This window comes from Terrapene carolina, unplaced genomic scaffold (genome assembly GCF_002925995.2).
Source record: "Terrapene carolina triunguis isolate 2854851 unplaced genomic scaffold, T_m_triunguis-2.0 Scaffold588, whole genome shotgun sequence".
Classification (NCBI taxonomy): domain Eukaryota; kingdom Metazoa; phylum Chordata; order Testudines; family Emydidae; genus Terrapene; species Terrapene triunguis.
In genome coordinates, this window is record NW_020664939.1 from 1 (window position 1) to 12,378 (window position 12,378).

The following is a 12,378-nucleotide window of genomic DNA, read 5'->3' on the forward strand; positions in this document are numbered from 1 at the left end:
GAGGGCTAGTGGTTAGAGCAGGGGGGCTGGGAGCCAGGACTCCTGGGCTCTCTCCCTGCTCTGGGAGGGGAGTGGGGGCTGGTGGTTAGAGCAGGGGGTCTGGGAGCCAGGACTCCTGGGTTCTCTCCTTGGCTCGGGGAGGGGAGTGGGATCTGCTGGTTAGAGCGAGTAAAGCCTGGTCCTTTTTTATGCACCCAGCCACATCCTTGGCATTAGGCCTGCTTAGGTGGGAGGCTGCTTGTCTGTCCCCTAGATAGGGAGAATTCCAAGACCCCCCCCCAATTTCCCCCGGGGGGGGGGCCTTTGCAGGGATCCGGCCCTTCCCCGACCTCCCCCACTCTGCTCCGCTCTTGATGTGACGGTGCTGGAAGATTGACACTTGGGGTGGGTCTGGAGTTGGCCTGCCAGGGCCCCAGATTGGCAGGAGATTCGGAGACCCTGGGGAAAGCGCCCCCTTCCCCATTCTGCTCTCGGCGGGGGAATGTCCTCCCTGATCTCCGGCCTCCCTTTGTGAGGGGGCATCAGCCTTCGGTCCTGAGCCTGGCACGCTGGCAGGGCTCCAGGGCACGTGGCTGATCACCACGGGAAGCGGGCAGGGGGATTGGAGACAGTGGACAGGGGACCCACTGTCTGGACAGGCACAGAATCAGAGCTATGGAGGGCAGGGAATGGGGCACGGGGCCTGTCCCCTCTGGGGGGCGCTGGCTCCCATCTGTCCCCAGGGCAGGGACTGGCTGGCTCAGGGGGGCGGGGAATGGGGCACGGGGCCTGTCCCCTCTGGGGGGCGCCGGCTCCCATCCAGCCCAAGGGCAGGGACTGGCTGGCTCAGGGGGGCAGGGAATGGGGTCTGGGACCTGTCCCCTCTGGGGGGCGCTGGCTCCCATTCGGCCCCAGGGCAGGGACTGGCTGGCTGGGGGGGGGGGGGGGCGGGGGCGGGGGGGGTGGCCGCGGGGGGGGGGGTGGGGGGGGGGGGTGCCCTGTCCCCCCCCCCCCCCGCCCCCGGCAAGCTGCCCAGAGGGTGGGACCAGCTGGTCCCAGGGCAAGGGGCAGCCTGTGGGGCTGAGACGCCTGCTGAGCTCCCAGGGGGGCAGGATGTCGGAGGTGGGGGAGCTCACCCAGACGCCGCTGCAGAAAGTGTGGATCCCTCATGCCAGCAACCGGCTGCACCAGCGCAGGGGGTGTGAGTGGCATGGGGCCTGTCCCCTCTAGGGGGTTCTAGCCCCAGGGTGGGGGGATATGAGGGTGCAGCTTGGTTTGGGGGTCTGGCCTCTAGCCCCCTATCGCTAATGGTGTCTGTTCTCCCCCACACAACAGCCGCTGTGCCTCAGTTTACCAATTCGCCCACGATGGTGATCCTGGTGGGGCTGCCAGCCCGTGGGAAGACCTATATCTCCAAGAAGCTGACCCACTACCTGAACTGGATTGGGATCCCCACCAAGGGTGAGGTGCAGGGACCAGGGCAGATGGAGTCCGTGGAGCTGGCAGGGACAGAGATCTCGGGGGGCGGGGCAGGTCTCCGATTGTGGGGACAGGGAATTAGGGGACAGGGTGGGTGTCTGTTGGGGGAGGGTATCCCAGGGAGCTGTGGGGAGGGGCACGGGGACCCCAGCCCACCCCCCACTCTCCCCGCAGTGTTCAACGTGGGGCAGTACCGGCGCGAGGCCGTGCAGACCTACAAGAACTACGAGTTCTTCCGGCCAGATAACCAGGAGGCCATGCACATTCGCAGGTGAGGGGGTGACCCCGGCTGGGGCACTGCTGGGGGGAAGCTCATGGTGCTGGGGGTGACTCTGCCTGGGGGCACTGCTGGGGGAAGCTCACAGCACTGGGGGAGACCCCAGCTGGGGATAAGCTTGCGGTGCTGGGGGTGACCCTGGTTGGGAGCACTGCTGGGGGGAAGCTCACAGCACTGGGGGTGACCCTGGTTGGGAGCACTGCTGGGGGGTAGCTCACAGCGCTGGGGGTGACCTGGGTTGGGGGCACTGCTGCGGGAAGCTTGCAGCGCTGGGGGTGATCCTGCTTGGGGGCACTGCTGGGGGGAAGCTCACGGCGCTGGGGGTGACTCCGCCTGGGGGCACTGCTGGGGGAAGCTCACAGCACTGGGGGAGACCCTGGTTGGGGGCACTGCTGGGGGGAAGTTTGCAGCACAGCCTGGGGGAGGGGTGGGGTATGTGTAAGGGTCTCACCCCTCCCCTCCCCTCCCCTCGCCCCCAGGCAGTGCGCTCTGGCCGCTCTGAAAGACGTCCACACTTACCTGAGCCGGGAGGAGGGACACGTCGCGGTAAGAGGGCCCCTCCCCCTGCCTCCCCCCAGCCAGACCCATGGGCCCATCTACCCCGGCCTCATGCCTGCTCCTATGTTCAGGTGTTTGACGCCACCAACACGACACGGGAGCGACGGAACATGATCCTGCAGTTCGCCGGCGACCATGGCTACAAGGTGAAGGGAGTGGGGGGGGGGGGGGGGGGGGCGGGGGGGGGGGCGGGGGGGAGGGGGGGGGGGGGGGGGAGGGGCGGGGGGGGGGGCACTGAAGGGGGAAGTGTGCAGCGCTGGGATCTGCAGTCACTGTCAGACCCACCTTAACACTTCCCCCCCAGGTGTTTTTCATCGAGTCCATCTGCGACGACCCGGATATCATTGAGGAGAACATCACAGTGAGAGAAACACCCCCCGGGGACCTGGCCGTCCCAGTGTCCCCCCCGCCCCACACACAGGGGGAGGCGGGCGGCCCGGGGTGTCCCCCCACAAACACATACACCCAGGGAGGGAAGCGGGTGGCCTGGGGTGTCCCCCCACAAACACACACACCCAGGAGGGGAGGCGGGCGGCCCGGGGTGTCCCCCCACAAACACACACACCCGGGGGGGGAGGCGGGTGGCCCGGGGTGTCCCCCCCAAACACTCACACCCGGGGGGGGGGAGGCGGGTGGCCCAGGGTGTCCCCCCACAAACACACACATGGGGGGGGGGCAGGCCCCTCCAGGCCCATCTCCCTGGTGTCCCCCCTGCAGCAAGTGAAGCTGACCAGCCCGGACTACAAGGACTGTAACCGGGAGGAGGTGGTGGAGGATTTCCTCAAGCGCATCGAGTGCTACCAGCTCCACTACCAGCCCCTGGACGACGAGCTGGACAGGTGAGACCCCCCTTCCGCCCAGAGCGGGGCGAGAACCCAGGCGTCCTGGCTCCCAGCCCCCCCACGCCCCTCCCAGAGCTGGGACCCAGGCGTCCTGACCCCCTGCTCATCCCCCCCCAGCGCCCTGTCCTACATCAAGATCTTCAACGTGGGGCTGCGGTACCTGGTGAACCGGGTGCAGGACCACGTGCAGAGCCGCACCGTGTACTACCTGATGAACATCCACGTCACGCCGCGCGCCATCTACCTGACCCGGCACGGCGAGAGCCAGCACAACCTGCAGGGGCGCATCGGGGGCGACTCGGGGCTCTCCCCCCGCGGCAAGCAGGTGGGGGCGGGGCGCGGGGGCCACTCGGGGCTCTTCCCCCCGCGGCAAGCAGGTGGGGCAGGGATCGGGGGCTGGCGCCGGCGCCCATCGCAAAAAGGGGACTTGGGGTGTGGGGATTGGATGACAGTGGCACCCCCAGAGTGAAAACGTTTGGGGGGGCTGGAAAACTGTACCCCCATAGCAAGTGGGTGTGGGGGAGGGGGCCCATAGCAAGCAGGTTTGGGGGACTAGGATGGGGCAGTTGCTACCAGGGGATCAGGGCTCTCCCAGTCCAGAAGCAGCGACACAGGGAGGGGAGCCAGTGCCTCCCTGGCTGGGGGACGGGGGTCACCCCCTCTCCGCCCCCCTAGTTTGCCTCCGCCCTGGCCGGCTTCATCGAGAGCCAGAATATCCGGGAGCTCAAGGTGTGGACCAGCCACATGAAGCGGACGATCCAGACGGCCGAGGCCCTGCATGTGCCCTATGAGCAGTGGAAGGCGCTGAACGAGATTGACGCGGTGAGAACCCAGGTGTCCGGGCCCCCCATCCCTGCTCTAACCCACTAGATCCCCCCTTCCCTCCCAGAGGTGGGGACGGAACCTGAGCGTCCGGCCCCCCCTGTGTAACGGCGTGGGGTGTTTCAGGGCGTCTGTGAGGAGATGTCCTATGAGGAGATCCAGGCCCATCACCCGGAGGAGTTTGCCCTGCGTGATCAAGACAAGTACCGATACAGATATCCCAAAGGGGAGGTAAGGGGGGTGCCCTACACCCCGACTGGAGCGGGATCAGCGGGATGAAGGGGGGGGGATTCACTTGTCAGTAACCCAGGAAACTCCCTGCCACATGATCTTGGAGGCAAATTATAGTGACAGACATAAATAACCTGTGGAACTCACTGCCACTGTGTATTTCCAGGGGGATGAATTTAGCAGCACACTCAGACTGTGGAACTCCTTGCCAGCGAGTGTTCCCAGGAGTTTAGTGATGGGTCTCCTGCCGGGGGGTATTCCTAAAGGGAATGAATTTGGCAACACACTTAGCCTGTGGAACTCCCTGCCCCATGATGCAGGGGGGCAAGTTTTTTCAAACACACAATGAGCCCATGGAACTTCCTGCCACTGGAGAATCTATGGGCAGATTTGGGTGATGATTGTTGTTAACCTGTGCCGGGGGCGGAGGAGGAGGAGGGAGGCAGCGTCTCTCTCATTGGCATCAGCCCCCCCCACAATTGTCCCCAGTCATACGAGGACCTGGTGCAGCGGCTGGAGCCCGTCATCATGGAGCTGGAGCGGCAGGAGAATGTGCTGGTGATCTGCCATCAGGCCGTCATGCGCTGCCTGCTGGCCTACTTCCTGGACAAGAGCGCAGGTACCGCCCCCCCCAGCTACCCCCTCCCAGCCCCCTACCTCTCTAGCTGCCCCTTTGGGACACCCTGTAACCCCCATATCTATCGTTCATAGATGGCCGTGTAAGGTATCCGAGGAAAGGTCATGATGTGCTGAACCCCATCGTTCGGTCCAAACATGTACCTCGTTAACGTGTAAGAGGTTGAGACTTATTGAAATATGCTGTAAGTCTGGGGGTCGGCCACGGCCAGTTCTCCGGTGACCCACTCCCCGGCGGGCGCTCATCAGCAAGGGGGTTGTGAGCAAGGGATTTACAGTGCTGTCAGAGGGCACCACGCTGGGGGATTGCTCTGCTCTGACACGTCTGGGCTGGTGTTTGCCAGGCCCAGGGACTGAGGGTAGAAAACAGAGGACGGGGGCATCGTGCTCTGGCCTTTCTCCTCCCCTGCCTACGCTGGAAGCAGCAAGAACACTGGGAAGATCGAGACTTGAACTGAGGAGACTGGCCCCAAGCTTAAGGGGGAAGCCTGCGTATGAAGGACAGTAACGTACCTGCAACGTCCAGGGGGTGAGAGAAACTGCTTGGTCCAAATCCTGCTCGGTCTAATAAGGTTTGGGACCCAGACAACGTGCTTCCCTTTTATTTTCTTTGGCAAGTCTCTGACCTTTTGTGCCTCTCCCCTAAATTCTCCAGCCCCGGACGTCTCTCACTGCTCTGCTAGTGGCAAGCAGCCGCTCCAGGCCCATGCCCCGGCCCCCCAGCAAAGGGCCACGCATGCTCTCCCAGCCGCTCACAAACAGATACAGGGTGACACTTGTGCATCCCTCAGTCCCAGCCTTGCACCCCAGAAATGTGCGGCTCACGCTGCTCAGGGCCCCCCTGAACAGTGCAAACGTCCGTCATTCCATCAACGGGTAACGAACTCGCCCCTGCCTTCGTTAACCTGAGGAGAGCTCCCCAGCCACGCTGGCTTAGCTAAACCGTTAAAACGAGGGCATTAACGAGAGCAGGAGAGCTGTCCAGTGACACAGGCACAAGAGTCGGAACTGGTTACCAGGATAAAAGCACCAGCTAACTCGTAAACGTTCCCAAGCGAAAGGTCTCTCACCCCGTAACTTTCAGCGGTCCCTGCTAAGTGGAAAGCCATCCAGTTCGGACCAGTCCTCCAGTTCACTGATGGGTTTTGGATCCCATGTGTAGAGATGGGGGAGCAGAGGGAGCCACTCTTCTTACATCCTGACCCTTTTCACTGAAAAAGTCCCTGCTGGCTCATGGGATCATGCAGTTCCATGGCGTACATACTCTGCAAACCATCCTTCAGATCAACTGTACATTCCTTTGTCTAGTCCTTCTCCCCTTCTGCTGAATGTCCAATGAGACAGGACATGGCTCTAACACTTCGCTGGCAAGCCAGTGTGTCTCTGTCCCTGGGAAACTGGCTTGTGATTTGTTGTCCAGAATTATAACACGTCAGTAACAATCATATAGCCAAATCTCATAACTCCCTATACAATGTTGATACACACACTGTAACAGGACAACGATGTTCAGCGGATTATGACTTTTCAAAGTATACCTCACAAGGCATGCTTTATACAAAATATAACCACCATATAAAAGTGGTGAATATGGGGAACAGTGTGTCCCATGGGCTGGATCCTGTGCACCCCAAAACTCCCTCATCTAACTGCCCTCTTCTCTCCCCACAGAGGAGCTGCCCTATCTGAAATGCCCACTGCACACCGTGCTCAAGCTGACCCCCGTGGCATACGGTGAGTGCATCTCCATCCACCAAGGGCTGGTCCTGCTGCCCTCAGACAGGTGCCAGATCCCTCTGGGTCCATTCGTGTCCTACGGGCAGGTCCCCCCCAAAATCTTGGGGACCAGACCCAGTTATACACCCTGCCCCAGGGAGGAAAGGGAGGGGCATGGATCTCTCTGCTCTAATCTAGGGGCCTTCTCCTTTATGGGGTGCTGGCAGGTTGTCAAGTGGAGTCCATTTTCCTCAACGTGGAGGCCGTGAACACGCACCGGGACCGCCCCCAGGTGAGTGGCTTCCCCCCCTGCCCCCAAGCTGGGGGGCTAGGCCAGTGCATTCTCCCGGTCCTGATCTCACTGAGGGACACCAACAAAAGCCCATGTGAAATTAACACCCTCCACGCCTGGATCCCAGCTTCTGCTGTCCCCTCCAACCCTCACCCACCTTGGGAGGGGGAAGCAGATCTGCATGCCCCCCAACCATTTCCTCTATCTCCCCCCCCCCCCCCGCCACCCCCATCTCAGCACCTGCCCCACAAGGCTGGCCTGCCCCCCCTTACCGGCACTACCGGACCACCCCTCTGGCCAGCCTGGAGCCCACCAAATGGCCCTGCTCGGAAGAACTCGGTCTGGCAGCTCTCACAGCTTGGGGTGCAGGTGTAGTCAATTCGGCCCCCCTTAACCAGGCTGTGCCCCCTTCCTGCCAGCTCCTAAATCGCCTCACTGCCCCCTTATTGCCCCCCATCCCACTACATGGCCACTAAACTCCGTGTGTAACCTGTGCTAACCCCATTAACATCCCTGGGGGTGCACCTGACAGCAGGGGTCCACCACAGACACCCCTGCCTGAGATCAGGGCTCCAGGCATGACACAGCCCTAGAGACAGTCCCTGCCCCAGAGAACAATCTAAATGATCAGGGGTAGGGAGGGGAAACTGAGGCACAAAGGGACACCCCCACACTCTCAAAGCCATGGGACTAGGCACGGCTCCAGCCAGCAAGGCGTGCGTAACCCTGTGCCTCCCGGATCTCGTTGCAGAATGTCGACGTGACGCGGGAGCCCGAGGAAGCACTGGGGACGGTGCCCCCCCACTATTAACTGCTCCTGCCCATTAAAGCCGGCTCTCTCCTTTGCCACGGCTGTGTAGTCGGTGCTGTTCTCCCCAGGAGGGTGGTGGAGCTAGACTGGGGCCTGTGGCCCCGGCTCCTGGAGACACGGATTTCCGCATGAGCTCGGCTTTTAATTGGTTTCTAGCCCACAGCGAGCCTGAGCCAGTCACTTAGCAAGGGGGTGCTGCCCCGAGCAACGCTGCCTGAGTCTGCAGAGAGCCTGAGCCAATTGCTCGGCAAGGGGGAGCTGCCCTGAGCGTAATCACGCAGCAAGGCTCCGTGATCGCCATGGGGCATGAATCTCACGGGGAGGAATGCAGCAGCGGCAGACGCAGACACCGCCCCAGCTGTCAGGTAACCGACCCACTCGGCTATGCAATGCTAAGATCTGGGGCTCCCCAGCTGCCTGTTGCAAAGACCCCCCGAGTAACCGAACTGACCCCCACCGCTAACAGGGGAGGGACTTTATTTGAAAGTAATGTTGGGTGAATTACAAGGGTCAGAGGTCACCTCTGGGCCCCTCTGCAGAGAGGAAACCCACTGTGGGGCGACGGGAGGGAGGGGTTTGCACAAGCCCCAGAGAGGTGAGGTGCAGCTGTGCCAGGGGGCACTGGAATCAGGAGGGCAAAGGCAGTGTCCCAGGGGATCCTTGGGCGGTGGGCTCAGCGTGGGCAGAGGCCCCTGCTCCCGGGGGCCGCTGGTTCACAAGGCGCCGTGGGGCGGATGGGTGGAGTGGACGAGGCTGACCGCTTCCTCCTGCGCGCCCCCTGGCTGGCCCCACCAGCGGCTCCAGGGGCACCAGTGTTGCAGCTGCCGCCTGGTCCAGGCAGTGGGGTCCTTGCTCGGGATCTGACGGGCAGAGGCCGGAACGGGTGCTGGGACAGCTGGGCTGGGACTGCCCCCCCCCCAGCCTACGTGGGCACCAGCAGCCCTTAGGGGGCACAGTCGACTACCCCCAAACCTCAGCCCCCTTGGTTGCTCAGGGACTATCCCCCCTGGGGTTTTAGCCCTCGTCCTCCTATCCACAGCCCCATGGCCCTCTGAGTGACCCCCAGCACCTGAAGCTCAGCCCCTTGGGGCTAGCCCTCGCCAGCACGTACCTTGGCGACGAAGTTCAGGATCTGCATCTTGGAGGTCTCCTTGGTGGCCCGCACCCCCCACTGGAACTCGAACTTGGCCGGGTCCGTGTTGGGCCTGCGGCGGTACTCCAGGGACCTGAAGGGTCGGGGCATGGGGATCAGCGACCATCAAATCTTCACACACACCCCTGCCCACATCCTCCCTCGGGGCTCAGCCCCACTTCCTCCATCTGACCCCAGGAACCGGCTCCCAGCATGGCAGAGTGGGTACACCACTGGGTTCCAGACACCTGGGTTCTGGCTAGCCCACTATGCCTTTCCTCGTGCCTCAGTTTCCCTGCAGTCCCTGAGGGGCCCAGCCTCCACCACCACCCCCCATTGCAACTCCATGCGCCCCTCCCTTTCCCAAAGGTCTCGGGGCTTCCCACTCTCCAGAGCCCCTGGGGCCAGCCCTCCTTCCCCTCCCCCTCGGGAAAATGGCTCGCTCGATCTCCCCAGGCTGCGTGTGTCCCTGACACCTGCGGGCACAGGCAACCAGCCGCCTGTGTGGCGGGGCAGCAAGATCCTCTGCGGCAGGGTATAAACGGGCAGGCTCTGGGCTCCGCCAGCCACGTGGGATTCAAACCGCCCGCCCCCGGGCTCACAGAGCAGCCACCCGACCCACCGGGCCATCACAGCACCTCAGACAGGCCCGAATCTCCCCTATGGTGAGTGAGAGCAGGACTCCTGGGTTCTGGGCCTGGCAGCCAGGACTGACCGCCAGCCCTTCACCTCCCCTATCCCACTAGCCCCCACTCCCGTCCCGGAGCCGGCCACAGAACCCAGGAGTCCTGGCTACGCCCCGCCTCGCTCTAACCACTCCCCTCCCTGACCAGCCCAAACTTACTTTTGCTGGACAAATTCCACCGTCACCAACTCCCTGACATCCCCAAAGACCTCGTGTCTCTTTCTGGAAGGGTTGGGGATAGGAATGTGTGAAAGGGGCCGGGCCTCAGGGGGCACAGCCCCCCTGCTGCCCCACCCCCGCTCTGCAAGCCCCTCCATTGGCTGGCTGGTGCCCAGAGGGGGAGGAGCCTACAGCTCCTGGGGGTGGGGATTAATCCCTGGTACCTACCTGGGTTCAACCTGCAGTTTCTTCAACATCTCCCCACATCAGCTGAAAGGGCAGAGACAGCCTGTCAGGAGGCGGGGCCCCCAGGGAAGGGGCGGGGCTTACACGCCTTAGCAGCATTGCCCTTCATGAAGATGATGGTGAGGCGGTCCAGCTTGGCCGTGCGATCGTCCCTGCAACGCACAAGGGGGGTGTCACTCACCTGGGGAACTCTGCGGAGGACTGGGGATCTGGACAAGGAGGTAAGGGGTTTAATGGCAGAGCAAAGACCCCGCTCAAACCTTCCAGAGCTGGAAAAAGAACCCTGGCGTCCTGGCTCCCAGCCTCCCCCACTCTAACTACTAGACCCCACTCCCCTCCCCGAGCTAGGGACAAAACCCAGGTAGGGTGACCAGACGTCCCGATTTTATCGGGACTGTCCCGATATTTACTTGTTTGGTCGGGACATGAATTGTCCCGATATTTTGCCCTCCGGCGCAGAGGGCTCGCGCCCCAACTCCGCCCCCTCCCTCCCCCATTGGATCCCTCCCCAAATCCCTGCCCTGGCCCCACCTCTTCCCCAAGCACGCCACATTCCTCCTCCTCCTTCCCCCTCCCTCCAGCACTTGCGCCGCCATACAGCTGATTAGCGCAAGCCTGGGTGGGAGGGGGGAGAAGCAGGGGGCGGAGCGGAGGCGAGCTGGTGGGGGGGGCGGGGCGTGGAGCTGCCGGTGGGTGCTCAGCCCCCACCAATTTTTCCTATGCTCCAGCGGCTCTTGGTTTGCTTTTGTTTTTTCTTCCGCCACCAGCCCCCCCCTTTTGTTTTAACCCAGGAGCCCTGCCTCCCTTGCGGTAACCATTAGAGCGGGGGATAGCCTATAGACCTCCCAGCAGACCTCCAGCCTGCCATGGCCACTGCAAGGCAGCCTTCTGGCCCCTAGGGGGCAAGGATGGGGGCATACAGGGATCAGCCAGGGCCGTTTTTAGGGGGTGGGATTGGGTGGGTGGAGGATTAACCCTTGAGGGCTTGGACGCCTCCCAAGAGGGGGGTAGGGTGACCAGACAGCAAGCGTGAGAAATCGGGACAGGGGGTGGGAGGTAATAGGAGCCTATATAAGAAAAAGCCCCAAATATCGGGACTGTCCCTATAAACTCGGGACATCTGGTCACCCTAGAGTGGGGGGATCGGTGACAGCCAGCCTCCCTCCCTTACTGTTTCAGGTTCTCCCCATCCAGGCGCGGCAGGTTGCTGACCAGGATGTAGATGTGATGCTTGGTGTCTATCTCCACCAGTTGCAGCCCAAACACCTGGTTGGGGGGGAGGTTAACTGCACAGAGGCGTGGGATGGGGAGTGGAGTCTCGTGATTAGAGTAGGGGGTGCAGAGAGCCAGGACTCCTGAGTTCTCTCTTTCAGTGGCTACTAGCCAGGCTGGGCGGGGATGGTGCCCCTAGCCTCTGTTTGCCAGGAGCTGGGAATGGGCGACGGGATGGATCACTTGGTGATTCCCTGTTCTGTTCATTCCCTCTGGGGCACCTGGCACTGGCCACTGTCGGCAGACAGGATACTGGGCTAGATGGACCCTTGGTCTGACCCAGTCTGGCCGTTCTTATGTTCTCTTTCGGACATTGGGAAGGGAGTGACGTCTAGCGGCTAGAGCAAGGAGGTCTGGGAGTCAGGACTCCTGGGTTTTATCCCTGACAAAGAGGTAAGTGAAGTTTAAGGGGTAGAACAAGGGGGCTGGGAACCAGGACGCCTGGGTTCTATTCCTGACATTAGGAGGGGAGTGGCAAGAGGAAAGGGCTACAACATAAAGTAGCCAAGACCGACCCAGCACCCCAAGGCAAACATAACGGCTCTGAACTATGTTTTAAAGATCGCTCAGTTGAAAGATGGTCCCTCGTGCAGCAGGGTACCCCGAGCGCCTGGCACTGCCCCAGAAGAGCGTCACCTGCCGGAGGGTCCTGCTGGCTCGGTTAGCGATCTCGGAGTAGGTCTCTTTGCAGTCTTGGATGACATTCTTCAGAAGATCTACAAGGGGGAAGAGGGGGAGCCCTGTTACAGCCATTCCCACGGCTCCTAGCACCCCCTGCTGGCAGGTAGTGGCAGAACCGGAAATGGAACCCAGGGCCCTGGAGTTGTCACTTCTTAGTGACTGTTCCAGGGACAGCCACCTCCTCATCAGACACCCCCTCCTCCTCCTGGGGATCCCATAACCTGCGTCATGGGGATTCAAGTCGGGTCTCTGAAGGTTTCAAACCTTGCCGGTGACTGGGAAATCAGGACTCCTGGGTTCCATCTGCAGCTCGGGGAGGGGAGTGGGGTCTAGGGGTTAGGGCAGGGGTGGCTGTGAGTCAGGACTCCTGGGTTCCATCTGCAGCTCGGGGAGGGGAGTGGGGTCTAGGGGTTAGGGCAGGGGTGGCTGTGAGTCAGGACTCCTGGGTTCTCTCCCCAGCTCATCAAAGGACGTAGATGTGGCACATACAGCGTGAAAAGCACCTTGCTGAATCCTGACTCTGCTGCGTCAGAGACCTGGGTTCAGACTGAGTGGGGAAC

The 12,378-nt window shown here is 62.1% G+C and overlaps 1 protein-coding gene across 2 annotated transcripts; it reads left to right on the forward strand.

Annotated features, from left to right (window-relative positions):
* Positions 1 to 1,031: 1,031 nt before the first annotated feature.
* PFKFB1 (6-phosphofructo-2-kinase/fructose-2,6-biphosphatase 1) lies at positions 1,032 to 7,677 on the forward strand. 2 transcript variants are annotated; one of them, XM_026659145.2, is made up of 14 exons: positions 1,032 to 1,180; positions 1,315 to 1,440; positions 1,633 to 1,729; positions 2,215 to 2,281; positions 2,365 to 2,439; positions 2,598 to 2,654; positions 3,011 to 3,132; positions 3,253 to 3,460; positions 3,811 to 3,957; positions 4,084 to 4,188; positions 4,678 to 4,807; positions 6,496 to 6,558; positions 6,768 to 6,832; positions 7,584 to 7,677. In XM_026659145.2, the coding sequence occupies exons 1-14, from the start codon at positions 1,093 to 1,095 to the stop codon at positions 7,641 to 7,643; spliced, it is 1,410 nt and encodes a 469-aa protein (XP_026514930.1). In that variant the 5' UTR covers positions 1,032 to 1,092; the 3' UTR covers positions 7,644 to 7,677. The 2 variants fall into 2 exon arrangements, with proteins under 2 accessions (XP_026514930.1, XP_029769190.1); XM_029913330.1 differs by lacking the exons at positions 6,496 to 6,558; positions 6,768 to 6,832; positions 7,584 to 7,677 and adding an exon at positions 4,900 to 5,060.
* The last annotated feature ends 4,701 nt before the right edge of the window (positions 7,678 to 12,378 follow it).